This window comes from Penicillium canariense (assembly GCF_028826845.1).
Source record: "Penicillium canariense strain IBT 26290 chromosome Unknown utg000002l_segment0_segment0, whole genome shotgun sequence".
Taxonomy (NCBI): Eukaryota; Fungi; Ascomycota; class Eurotiomycetes; order Eurotiales; family Aspergillaceae; genus Penicillium; species Penicillium canariense.
In genome coordinates this window covers 3,571,195-3,584,451 of record NW_026622729.1, presented here as the reverse complement: position 1 = coordinate 3,584,451, position 13,257 = coordinate 3,571,195, and the positions used below count along the sequence as shown (strand labels likewise).

The following is a 13,257-nucleotide window of genomic DNA, read 5'->3' as shown; positions in this document are numbered from 1 at the left end:
ATTCAAACAGCCATCGGCCGCCATCATGATTGAAGAAATTCTGGTCGGGATGACGCCCATCCGGGCATTCCTGTGGTTTCTGGGTAGTTTCACGCTCTTCTGCGTGTTCCGCAAGTTCCAAGCATCTGTGCAGATCGCGCGCCTCGGTGTCCGCGCTCCCAAGGTCAAATTCCGTCTTCCTTATGGTAGGGTCAATCCCAGATAATCAATCGGACATAGATGTCGGCTGCAGTGCATGTCTAACGATCGGTAGCGCTCGACTTCATGTATAAGAGCCACCTAGCTAACCTCAAGCACGAGGATATCGAATTTTGGAATGAAACCATCCTCGCCGCCAGTGGACGACATAACTGCAAGACTGCCGAGCTTGACGCCGGCATCTCCACCCGTTTGGTTCTCACCAAGGACACCGAGAACATCAAAGCGCTGCTCACGGGACAGTTCGCGGACTACGGCAAGGGAGAGCCGTTCCACCGCGAGTGGAAAGAGTTCCTAGGCGACAGCATCTTCGCTACCGATGGAGAACTATGGTCACGCTCGCGCCAGCTCATTCGCCCCATGTTCGCGCGCGAGCGGCTGGTCGACACCGAGATCTTCGAGAAGCATGTGCAAAAGCTGATCCCTCTTCTCGGTGGGAGCCCACATGGCAGCAAGGTGGTCGACGTAGGCTCGCTATTCTTCCGGTATACCCTCGATGCCGCAACAGACTACCTGCTCGGCCAGGGGACAGACAGCCTAGAGAACCCAGCGACAGGGTTCGCAGAGGCCTTCAGATATGTGCAACAGCGCCAGGCAGAGCTTTTCCGCTTTGGGTAAGTGGCTCGATCTTGTGTGATGCTAGTGTTCGATCCCATTGGAAACAGAGAAACCTAATGGATCCTCTTCTAACGATAAACAGAGTCTTCAACTTCGTCATGTCACGCACCGAGTTCCGTCGCAACCTGAAGATCATGGACAGCTTCCTGCAGCCGTACATCCAAACCGTACTATCCATGTCCTCCGCCGAACTAGACCAGAAGCTCTCCAAGCGCGAGACCTTCCTCCACGCCCTCGCCCGCTTCACGCGCGACCCCCAAGTACTGCGGGACCAACTCGTAGCCGTCCTCCTCGCTGGCCGCGACACAACCGCCGGCACGCTTTCATTCTGCCTCTTCGAGCTCGCACGGCACCCAGAAGTCGTCACCAAACTGCGTGCCGAGATCCGTGAGCGCCTCGGCGTCGGCGCAGCCGGCCAGAAACCCACCTACGACGACCTCAAGGCCATGAAGTACCTCAACGCTGTCATCAATGAAACCATGCGCTTCTACCCCGTCGTCCCCTTCAACGTGCGCTACTCGCTGAAAGACACCACACTCCCGCGCGGTGGGGGGCCCGACGGTATGTCGCCCGTCGGCGTGCGCGCCAACACGCGCATCATTTACTCGACGCTGCTCATGCAGCGGGATCCGGATTTGTACGATGGGCCAGACTCGAAGCACTTTTTTGATCCGCAGCAGTGGATTCCTGAACGCTGGATGGAAGGGTGGCAGCCGCGGCCCTGGCACTTCATTCCGTTCAATGGTGGCCCGCGGATCTGTATTGGGCAGCAGTTTGCTACGATTGAGATGGGGTATACGATTATTCGGATTCTGCAGGCTTATGAACGAATCGTTGCGCTCCCGGTCAGCGGGGAGGATTGCGTGAAGGATCCTGTGTTGCGGTTAGAGGTTACGATGAGCCCTGGGGCGGAGTTTAATTGTGTGTTTGTCAAGGACGGGGAGGAATTCAAAACGGCTGGTACGAAGTAAGTGGCATTGTTGCCGAGTATATATTTCCTGTTGTGGGAGGTATGCTGAGATGGGACGGGATGGCTGGTGGTCTCGATTGTTTTCTTTCACCTTGGAACTAACTACTCCACTTCTACCCTAAGTTGGGACCAGCACATGTTGTAATGTATATAAGACAAACGCAATGTCTGAGCTGGCTAGCATCAAATAGCTTGATTAATCATCCTGCAGATACTGAAATACCAAGGATTCCTGTCGAAATGGACCACTTCCATCAAAGACCTATCCTCACCATTTGACGCCTACCGACTTGATTTCCTATGCCAGGTCTTGGCTTTCATTTCCTTTTAGTGATTGGACCCTCGCCGCTTATGTTCACTAAGTAGACCCAAGCATTTCTCTGAGCGCCGTGATCTGATTAGTGAGCAAGTCTGATCCACTTGCTGATGATCAGCTGAGCGCTCTGATTTGCTCCAGGGTTCGAGAAACATTGAAAGAGTGAAGGTGGTGACCCATTTCCTGGGACTACTAGGTATATATTTCCCGAAGTAGGATCCTATAAGAATGGCTATCTTTTTTCTATCCCTGCAGCAGCTACGCGATACGAAGTGCCTAGGTCTACTCTAGGCGACCGCATCAACGGAACACTCGCTACTGTCTCAGAATGTCACTCTAGCCTAGAATTGACATAGAAGAAGGAATCGCTAATACAGTGGATATTTAATACTGATATACGAGAGCCAGCGCCTAGACCTTCTGCTATTCAAGACTACCCAGAAATCCCCAGCCCGCTAGATTCAAACCCATCACGATATTCATATCCAGAGCCAAAGGCAACCTCTCCAGATCTAATAATAGCTCAACTTCAGCTTTCGTAGCTTCTTAAGCTTCTGCAGAATCTCCACCTTTCTCAACTCCAAGAACAGATCCTCCTCATCAGCATCGTTCAAATCCCCAGAGATACTAATAACCGGCGTCTTTGCCGGCGGAAGTTCCGCATCACTAGTCAGCGTCCGCGTCGTGATATTCAATGTCGCACCGAGACTGCCGCTCGTAACGAGCTCCGATACTCGAGGAGATTGGCTCTGTCTAGGCGCCGCCCGGGGGACAGTAACATCACGCTTCTCTATTGGTGCTGCAGGCGTTCCGTTCGTCTTGGGTTCGGGGGGTTCGGACTTCGTCTCGTGGTTTTTGGTATTGTCCGATCCAACCCAGCCCCTGCTCATTCGGACAGCCTTCTCCCATTCACCAAATTTGGCTGCGCTTTCTTCGCGGGTCGCTTGGGGCTCGAAGACGGCGCCGCCAGCGCGATTGATGTCTCGTAGCTCGGCGAAGTTGCGCCATATGCCGACGGCAAGGCCGGCGGCGATTGCGGCGCCTAGGGCGGTGGTTTCACGCATCTGGGGACGGTAGACGGGGATGGAAATGAGATCAGCTTGTGTCTAGACGTCCAGGTTATCAGTCTTTTTTGCACTCCCTCATCGTTTTAGTTCGGGGTATAGTAGTGAGTAGTTTCCTCACCTGCATGGCCAGGTCTGAGTTACTCATACCCCCGTCGACTGCTAGCTCGGAGAGGGCTTTGCCGCTGTCTTTCTCCATTGCGTCAAGAATGGCTTTGGTCTGGAAGCAGGCGGCTTCAAGCGTTGCACGCGCAATATGGCCTTTCTGCGTATACTGGGTTATGCCAACTGTCGATGAATGCATCAGATATTGCAGATAGAATATAGGCACATTGATGAAACTTACAAAGAGTCCCCTTAGCGTCGTCAATCCAGTAAGGAGCAAACAGCCCACTGAAAGCGGTCACAAAGATACAACCACCGTTATCCTCCACCGACAATGCCAGGTCATTCACCTCCGTCGAATCCTGGAAGAAATCCAAATTGTTTTGCAAGAACTTGACCCCAGACCCCGCCACGGCGATATTCCCCTCCAGCGCATAAACCGGCTTCCCGCCAAAGTCATACGCAACCGTCGCCAACAGACCATGCTTCGAAATGACAGGCTTCTCGCCCACATTATACAGCAAGAAGCACCCTGTCCCATAGGTATTCTTCGCCATCCCCGGTGAGAACCCCTTCTGCCCCACCAGCGCCGACGACTGATCCCCCAGACATCCCGTAATCGGGATCTCCGCCAGGGCCCCGCTCGCAATCGTGCCGTAAGCACGCGGGTCACTCGAGGGCACGATGCGCGGCAGGTGGACCTTGCCCTTGATGCCGAAGAAATCGAGCAGAGTATCGTCGTACGCCAACGACTCGAGGTTGACAAACATGGTGCGCGAGGCGTTTGTCGAATCCGAGACAAACACGTTGGCCGCGGCACCGCCGTTCAAACGGTACACCAGCCAGGCATCGACGGTCCCAAACGCCAGCGTGCCGCGGTCGAATGCAGCCTTCACTTTCGGGACATGGGCTAGCATCCAGAGCAGCTTTGTCGCGGACGAGTAGGTCGATAGCGGGAGGCCGCAGAGGGACTGGAGGGCCGCAGCCCCGGGGCGCTGCTTCAGCTCGGTGACGATGGTCTGTGAGCGTGTGTCGGTCCAGACAATGGCATTGTGGAGCGGTTCCCCCGTCTCGTGGTCCCAGACAACGGTTGTTTCGCGCTGGTTGGTGATGCCGACGCAGGCGATGCTGGTGCGGGCATGGCCTTGGGCTTCGAAATCGCGCACGGCGGTTTCGATGCAGGTTTCCACGGAGGTGACGAGTTCGAGGGGGTCGTGCTCGTGCCAGCTGGTTGATTACGTTGCGCAATGAGTCTCGGCCTGGTCTGGTTCTCCGGGGCGGGACTTACCCTGGGTGCGGGTAGATCTGGCGGAACTCCACCTGGTTGGATGCGACTGGTTCTCCGTCGCGATTGAAGATCAGGAAGCGGGTGCTGGTCGTGCCCTGGTCGATTGATCCGACGAACCTCTCTGCGGGGTGCATGTTTGAGGTGGATGGGGAGGAGAAGCGAAACACGCTCCTAAGGACGAATGCAAATGCACGGGATCATGCGCAGGGTATCAAGTGGAAGGAACAGACCACATCGCGCGTAAGATAGCGAGATCGATAGCCTGGCCAGGGGAGAGAAAAGGGCTCTTAAATAACATCCACAGGGCCGGTCACACAGTCTTCCCGCGCGCGGGGTCCTGAGCTCCGTGGACTGGCGGCGCAGCCTACTGTTGGTGGGAGAGCAGCCTGCCAGATTGCCCAGTGAGCAGGGGCCCCAAGCGACCAAGCGACCAGACTAAGAGACTAAGAGAGCAGGGGCCCTGCGGACTCGGTGTGACCAGCTCCGAGGAGCGCAGACTCGAGGAGGTTGCGATACGGTTCATCCTTCATGCTTCCTGCTACCTGCGCATCTCGCATAGTGCAGTCGGTCCAACCGACAAGGAACGGGGGATCGCCGTACATGAGATGAACACTCCACTCCACGCGACGATCTTTCCGGGGGATAACCCGGCCTCACGAATGGAGAAACGGAGGGAGAAATGCAGCGGCCACCGCCATTCTGGTGGTCACTACGTCGCATTTCTCTCTCTTGGTGATCCGGTAAAGCTATTTCCCAACAAATGCACTGCCCTTGGACTGACGGCCCAGCGAACAAATTCATGCCGGAGAGATTGCGGGGACGAGGCTGGCGACTCGGCTGCACTGACGAAGTTGAACTGGTTCCACTTTCCTCTTTGACCCTCTCATCGCCCAGCGGTGGAGCCCCAGCCACTCCACTCTGCGATATGATGTCTGTCTGCAGCACTGGTATCACTGGCACCACCAGCCCAACATCATCATTCACTCTATCCACGCACCCAGCCTACCACCTAACCCAAACTGTCACCCTCAGCCGACCCAGCCCAGACTACAAACCTGCAAGCCTGCGAGTCAACCAACATCACCATCTGGACTGCACGTCCCGGCCTGGCTCGCCGGTTTTGGTCCTGTCGGTGAGATAGGCGATCACCGACCGACTCCTGGCTTCTCGGGGAGGACAAGGGCAATACTGCGTCCCACCGATGTCATGTATGTCATGTCATCCCGGGTCCATCCTCGTCGTGATGCGACCCTACATGGGTACTATGGTAGAAGAGGGGGATTAAGGGGAGTATGGAGATAGGGAGAATGGTCGCACAGCCTCACGGTTGGGCAACAGCGTGTCATCATCACGCGGAAACAAGGGCATGAAAAGAAGATGCCACCCATCACCGCGCTCCTTCACACGGACATGGCTACGTCCTGTCCAGGACCACCAACAGTCGGCGGGCATGGTCTGGCCCGGCTACGGTCACCGGCGGCATTAGTACCGTGAAGACGGTGAAGCTCTCAAACCCCCAAGCCCCGTCTTCTTTCCAACTTCCTCGCTCGCATTGCGAAAGCTTCCAGCCTGCCGCTCGGTTCGAACTTCTAGAAATTGCAATTGCGTCTGCATGGTCTTCGGGCCCCTAGTGTTGACGGTGGGTAACAGAAGCAATAGAAGCTTCTCTGTGCACCCCACCTCCTCCTGGTCCTGGCTTTCTTGTCCCAGCGACCAGGAAGAGGTGCCGTCTGTGGAACCCCTGGGAATACCGCGCAATGAGCGGTCTCACCACACCATACTTGGCCTCCTCAGGTTCTCAGAGACGATATTCTGTGTCTATCGCAAAGGCAATGACTCTCTGAACCGACCCTGTTCTGGCAGGAATCAGAAATTGGCCGGGAGTTCCCGGTCAAACGGCCGTTCGTACAAACGCACCCATTAGACGTGGGGAGAATCTGTACTGTCAGAAAATCGAAGTCCTTCTAGGACGGCGAGAGGAAGACTGTAAAAAGGGGCCTGTAGCTCCCACCTGGTTTCTCTGGAATTAGAACTGCATGACTGCCCCCGCCCCGAGCCTGTACCTACCATTGTCTAGTCTGCACGACACCTCGGCATCAGCCGGTCAACCCCCTTCCCTGCACATTCACGCGGGCGTGGGAGGAGGATAGAGACGACATCTCCGAAGACCCTGCATTGTCCAATAGAGCCGATTTGCGAGAAGTCCGCGAGCAAAGTTTGGCGGCAAGGGTTACACGGTGTGAACTGGTTGCCGCTCTGATATATCGCTGGACGATCGCGCTGTAGGGGCCTCATTGCCCTTCCTGTTGCTGGTCTGATACATTGCTGAGTGGAATCTTTTTGTTTTTAATATCTTCTTTCATACCCGTCGAGCGCGAATGGGTTCCAGCACTGAAGCTACTCTCGAGCTGATGTCGACGGCTCACGAAGAGAGAGGGTCGCCTGGATGTCAGGATAGCGGGTGTGCCTCTCTGTACCTGGGGAGTAAGCATGAGACTTCTCTTCGTGAGGTGGCTTCGGCGCTTGATAGCGCGCCTGGGGACTCGTTGCTTTGGTACAAGATCCGGGCGTGTGGGCGTGATGCCTTTTCCGAGTTCTTCGGCACGATGATCTTGATTCTCTTCGGTGATGGGGTCGTCGCGCAGGTGCTGCTCAGTCATGGGCAGAAGGGTGACTATCAGTCAATCTCGTGGGGCTGGGGGTGAGTCGACTTGCGCAGTTTCATGTCACTCTCTAACAATAGCCGTCTATCAGACTGGGTGTCATGCTGGGGGTGTATGTGAGCGGTTCCTCGGGAGGCCATATCAACCCGGCAGTGACATTCGCGAACTGCGTCTACCGCGGGTTTCCCTGGCGCCGGTTTCCAGTCTACATGCTGGCGCAGCTCCTCGGTGCGATGTGTGGTGCGGCCATCGTCTACGGCAACTACAAATCCGCCATTGATGTGTACGAAGGCGGAGCAGATATTCGCTCCGTCCCGGGGTATTCAGCTACCGCAACGGCGGGCATCTTCTGTACCTATCCAGCGGACTTCATGACGAAGACCGGTCAATTTTTCTCGGAATTCCTGGCGAGCGCTATTCTGATGTTTATGATCTTTGCGCTGAAGGATGATGGCAACCTGGGGGCTGGCCCTCTTACTCCCCTCGTACTCTTCTTCGTGATCTTCGGAATTGGCGCTTGCTTTGGCTGGGAGACGGGATACGCAATCAATCCGGCAAGAGACTTTGGCCCGCGCCTCACGTCCTATATGCTGGGCTATGGACACGAAGTTTGGGCAGCTGGCAATTATTATTTTTGGGTACGTGGTCCATTATCACGCGAAGAGTGTGTCGTCTTTTTCTCACTCACTTCTTCAACTAGGTACCAATGGTTGCTCCCTTTCTGGGTTGTACATTTGGCGGGTGGGTCTACGATGTCTTTCTGTATACTGGGCCGGACAGCCCGGTCAACACACCCTGGATGGGAATCAAACGGTTGTTCCATCCCCTGAGCCGAAAGCAAGTAGTTTTTCCCAGCCCTGTTTGATTACCAAGATCACTATGTACGAGAAAAGACCACTATCCACGAGACAATAAAATTATTGTTGTTTGGTCGACTGATTCCACTCGCCCCCTCAGAGTCATACAAAGAGTTTTCAAACGTGGGATATGTACGATGTCACGAGAACTCAGTCACCAACAATAGCCTCTATGCAAAAAACAAAAAATACCCCCCTTGTTCGCATAGTTACCTCGATGACATCGTCCCTTAGACCACAAGAACTCCGTGCTGAACCGCCACCTGGTATCAACCATGACGTCCAGCTAGTCATGGAGGCGGCCCGCCAGCACCTCTCCCATACCCATAGCAGAATACCCTACCTAGCAAGGCTCATCTCTACGTAATTCTGTAGTACCTAAAGGACCCGCGTTCCTCCGCTCGCATTTGCGTGTCATGCTGACTCGCAATTTGGGCTGCATGTTAGGTCAAGTGTATAAGTAGGGCTGCTGCGGAGGGGCGAAGGCTTTGACTGGCACCTGACGCGAGCAATGTTTGCTGGGGATGTGGTGGTTCATCATGGGCGTTTCTGACTGCAGAGTTTGATTCGGAGTAGCATGAGACTTCCATTGTGCTGAGACTGGGGCCGTCATCTGGGTAGGATCGCCGTGGTGGCCAGTGGAGGTGGCAGAAGTGATAACATAACTCTCTGCTTGGCTCTGGTCGCTGAACTTGACTCCATTGCCGAGGTCTTCGTTGAGTCTCTGGATGAGAGTATAGTCCTCGCTGGGGATGTTCCCTCTTGCTTTATTATTATGGGCGCTCGGGTTCTGTGCGAATATCACTAACCAGGACACTTTCCCTTCCATGTTGTGGCCTGTGGGCATATTTTTCCAGCTCTCATGACACCTTGCAATCAGGGATAGTGCGAAACTAAACATAGGGCAGTGCCACAACCTCAGGAAGATGTTCTCCACGAGACAGCAGGAATGTAGAAGACAGCCACTCACTCTTTCCCTTCCACATCTCCATTCAGAGCAATTGTATTCTCTTCACCTCCCTTGGGTACCTTGTAGAACCGGAACCACTCCTGCATTGCATCCAGGTACCCCGGCACATTAGGCTCGATGTCCTCAATATCATCTAATCTCTCAGACAACGGGTTTTTAACGTCCACAACAAGGATTTTCCAGTCAGTCACCCCTTCTTGTAAAACGGCAAATGCCCCCAGCACTTTAACTTGTTTCACCGTTCCCGTTTGATCGACCATGCCCGCTAGCTCGCATATATCGAGAGGGTCAGAGTCTCCGGGGATGTGGGTATCGGGATCTAGGAGGTCAGGGTCCTGCAATGTCTAACACTGAGGTTATCATTGAATTCCGCCAGGATTATAAGGGCTTAGGAGCTCACTTGTGGGATCGCCCCGTGGTTGCAGGGATACCCTTTGTACGGAAAGACATTCGGAATGTACTCTAAGTGGTTCTCAATAACAGACTGGCGTATTGGGGTCAGGAACTCGTCTTTCGCAAGCTGTGGATGTATTGTACAATCAGCAAAACACTTTGAGAGCGCGTCTGGGCACAAGACAATAAACTTCATTCTGCTCGTTGGTAGCCCACCTCCCGAAATCTCGAGACTTACCTCCATTCTGACACTACTCCACCTCGGAATCAACAGCACCATATTGATAACGTGTAGATCATTATCGGGAGGAGATATAGGTATCCCGTGCCAGGGCGATACTAGCTCGTCTCCCATGACAATGTGGATGCGGAAGTCTCTGGTGCCGGGCTCACCAGACTTGCGCGTCCCATACTCGGGATTGGGCTTCTTGCCCTCGGGCATGTTGGATATTGTGGGACTCTTCCGCAAATATTGGGTAGAGAGATTATCAAGCTGCGCAATCAGTCAATTTAACGGGTGTCTTGACGTTAACATTGGCGTTACTGTTAGGTTCAGATCGAGGTGTTGTGCTGAATTCTGTTGCCGCCGGAAGTGTGGCCGGTGGATCAACATGACGTTAGATTGCCCCCGAGCTTAGTGGCCAACGATACTACTATACCCTGCGGGCCTCTCCAGGGAAGAGTTCGAATCCTAATAAAGTATGAAGCTAGCGGGGAAGTTATCATACAGCTCACATCATCCAAATCGATTGCCGCACAGGTCTTCTGAAACCTCGCTCACAATGTCTGATTTGATCGCCCGAGCTTCCTGCCGTCCACAGATTAACCGAATTGGAAATGCCTTATATCTATCTACGGATCGAGCTATTCAAGAAATGTTTGTTCATTGGCTCTAATTATGCTTGAATCTCTGCACCAAGGCCCGTGTAATTCATGAACTATCTATCAACGCTGCCAAGGAAGGGTTAAGGAAGGCGTACAAAACCGGGCCATTTCACACCACCGGACAGGACTGCTATCAAGTCTACCATATGTATGCATCGGAACAATAAAAGTATAAACCCAAAGGAAAAGCTCAAAGGATCATAAGCGCCAATATGCAGCAGCCCCTCTGTCATGGTGAGCCATAAAACAAACCATTGCGCATGCAGCAACATTTGCGCTGGGGGTCGAGTAAAAGTATGTCGTAACGCCGTGCCGGGTTCATCCCATCATGAATAATAATACAGTTTGACAATGCCATCAAAATCGTCTTTTCAGAGCACAGCAAAGATACCGCCGAGCAGAAAACAGACAGTGCTAAGCACAGCAGGGACCTGGTACAGGCTGAACCCACTGCCAACCGAAGGGGCAACATCCGAAGCGGCAACACCAGGAGAGGAATTCACCGTAGCAGTAGGTGCACTCATCATCGTCGTGTCAGCCTCATCGGTAATTTGTCTGTGCCTAGTCGTGGTGCTCATGCTTGCAGAAGTGCTGCTTGCGACTCGGGTCGCGTTCTTGTCAGGCGTTTTAAGCCCAGAGCGGGAAGAGGCAGCCGACGAGGAAGCCAAGGGTGCTGATGTAAATGGGGAGATAGACTGTGACATGGGGGTTCCGTTCTTAGTGGTTGATACTAGAGATGGGTTGGTAGGAGCAGGGTAGAGCTCACTCACTGAACCCCGGCCGGGAGGTTGAATCTGGCGAGAGGCAGATTCCCAACCACTGGAGAGACCAGTGGAAGCCGTTGGCGAGCCTGTGGCAACCCAAGGCCAGACGTCGGGGGTGACAAAACTGGACGTCTCTCTGTGAGTTCCGCTCCAAGGGATAGGGACACTATCCACCGTTGCGGTGATAGTGGGAGCAGATGCGGTAGATGTAGGCTCATTGGCACTGTTGCCATTGACCTTGCCCCCATCGGCAGTGATGGACTCCCACGAACCGGATTTGTCGCCATAGCTGTACGAGTTTCCGGTCGAATAGTCGGTCACGGTCATCGACTTGAGGTACATGTTGAATGGACCCTGACTGTAGTCGGTCACGCCACCCGCCCAGTCTACAGAAATGTTAGCACCACGACTGTGTTGTTCTGATTTCAGATGCAAACTCACCGATTGTTCCCTGGGCATTGTCTGGGTCACCACCAGCCCACACACCGACCTTGATCATCATCGGTGTCTGCGGGTACTGGTTGCTGTCGGCAGTGGAGGGGGTGAGGACACGGACCGTCTGGCCGTCGATGGCCCAGACAATCTGGGAGCTCGTCCAGTCGACCGAATAAGTATGGAAGCCGTCGTGATTGCCCGGGTTGTCATGATAGGCGCCACGGTTGTAACTGCTGGTGTCTCCTTTGCCGAAGTAGTTGGTCTGCACCTGGGCATTATTGCCTCCCAGCCATTCCCAGTCGATCTCGTCCAGGTCGTCCGACTGCAGCACGGCACTGCTGACAATGCCCGTTCCCGATGCAGCCTTGATGGTGTATTCTACCTTGCCGAACATGATGTACCAGCCGGACTGGATCAAGGGCCCATCGCCTTTCTTGGAGATTGTAAAGGTCGCACCGTTGGTACTATCGTATGTGACGGCTCCTGTGGCAGCGAATTGCGAGGATGAGCCCGAGGTGAAGTCAAAGGTCTGGTCAGACTTCCCAAGCGCGGGGTCTGCAGGACAAGCTGTGTACTGGTTAGCTGTATACTGACGTTCACGCCTTAATCCTATGGACTCACTTTTCTCGAGCGGGTTGCAGTCGGTGTAAGTCTGCGCCATCACCAGGGCAGACGAGCAAAGCAGGCCCAGGGCCGTACCCAGAGCCAACTTCATGGTGGGCGATGTCTTCGCGGGAATCGACTGTGAGATTAAAAATTCGATGTACCAAGTATAGATAACCGACCCAGGTACTGACGTCGATCGGGGTGAGCAGAGGGAAACTGTGAATGTGAAGCTGGAAAGGATGAGGAGGAAGAAAGAGAAATGATAACTACCGCCAGCTACTAATACCAGCAGGTGCGATCTTGGCAGGCCATGATTTATACGGGCGGCCCCTGCCAGCCACCTCCATTACGTCCATCGCAGCTTCCGTCTTTGGCATTTCGAGGCTACCCTTTTGCGCGCAGATCCATGGGTCCCGCGGCTGTCATCCGTCCAATTAGCGGGCTGCCGGGGGGTGAGCTTCGCCACGTTGTGCATTGTTCATGTCCCCAGGCCGACACCGGCCAAATCACAACAGTGTCTAGTGTTCCTCCGATCAAAATCAGAGCGTTCATGGTTGTCCTCAAATGGCGATGCACTTTACCTAACTCCATATCTTTCCTATTTCATCCTCGCATCACGGAGAGTTTTCTCAGCAACAGCAAAAAGAAGGTGGCGGGGAACACGTCTTGTCGGGCGGCAGTATGGAGCATCCACCCCAGCCCCTCGATTTCCTTCTGCATCATCATCAGCCACTGAGCGGCCCAGCTAGCTACCCAAGATCTGGGCAGATGATGAAAATTTTGCTTCAGATAGACTTCCCTGGCCTTGATGCTCATCGGTGCCTAATCTAAATATAAAATAGATGATCAGGTTGAGATGTAGTTGAGACGCAAGGACGTGATGTCCGACCTCGTGGCATCTCACCATATATACAGCCAAGAAGTACAAGACCTTGGCGAGACAAGTCTAGCCATGAGACAGCACACTCCGATGTCTTGGTCCACCCGTCGCAATATGGTTGGGCCCGATTCCAATCGGATCGATCGCAATGTCGATGCTATTGGAGATCAGACGTGCCACATGGTTAGTGTCACTTCCGCTGCCAGATATGGCAGTGTATCATAGAATAGAGGACGATCATCTAC

At 54.0% G+C, this 13,257-nt stretch overlaps 5 protein-coding genes across 5 annotated transcripts; 2 read left to right on the top strand and 3 right to left on the bottom strand.

Moving 5' to 3' along the window:
- Positions 1-25: 25 nt before the first annotated feature.
- Positions 26-1,787, top strand: N7482_004487 (cytochrome P450; the record flags this gene model as incomplete). Its single annotated transcript, XM_056686612.1, has 3 exons — positions 26-185; positions 254-812; positions 899-1,787. The coding sequence occupies 3 exons, from the start codon at positions 26-28 to the stop codon at positions 1,785-1,787; spliced, it is 1,608 nt and encodes a 535-aa protein (XP_056545354.1).
- An 827-nt stretch (positions 1,788-2,614) lies between these two features.
- Positions 2,615-4,693, bottom strand: N7482_004486 (glycerol kinase; the record flags this gene model as incomplete). The annotated part of the gene is made up of 4 exons (XM_056686611.1): positions 2,615-3,208; positions 3,288-3,454; positions 3,513-4,498; positions 4,560-4,693. 4 exons carry the CDS (start codon positions 4,691-4,693, stop codon positions 2,615-2,617), a joined length of 1,881 nt encoding a protein of 626 aa, XP_056545353.1.
- A 2,244-nt stretch (positions 4,694-6,937) lies between these two features.
- On the top strand, positions 6,938-8,087 carry N7482_004485 (MIP/aquaporin family protein; the record flags this gene model as incomplete). The annotated part of the gene is made up of 3 exons (XM_056686610.1): positions 6,938-7,260; positions 7,314-7,860; positions 7,923-8,087. 3 exons carry the CDS (start codon positions 6,938-6,940, stop codon positions 8,085-8,087), a joined length of 1,035 nt encoding a protein of 344 aa, XP_056545352.1.
- Positions 8,088-8,527: 440 nt separating this feature from the next.
- N7482_004484 (putative inorganic diphosphatase) lies at positions 8,528-9,884 on the bottom strand (the record flags this gene model as incomplete). The annotated part of the gene is made up of 4 exons (XM_056686609.1): positions 8,528-8,972; positions 9,050-9,393; positions 9,450-9,569; positions 9,681-9,884. 4 exons carry the CDS (start codon positions 9,882-9,884, stop codon positions 8,528-8,530), a joined length of 1,113 nt encoding a protein of 370 aa, XP_056545351.1.
- An 814-nt stretch (positions 9,885-10,698) lies between these two features.
- On the bottom strand, positions 10,699-12,241 carry N7482_004483 (glycoside hydrolase family 16 protein; the record flags this gene model as incomplete). Its single annotated transcript, XM_056686608.1, has 2 exons — positions 10,699-11,477; positions 11,533-12,241. The coding sequence occupies 2 exons, from the start codon at positions 12,239-12,241 to the stop codon at positions 10,699-10,701; spliced, it is 1,488 nt and encodes a 495-aa protein (XP_056545350.1).
- Between the last annotated feature and the right edge of the window lie 1,016 nt (positions 12,242-13,257).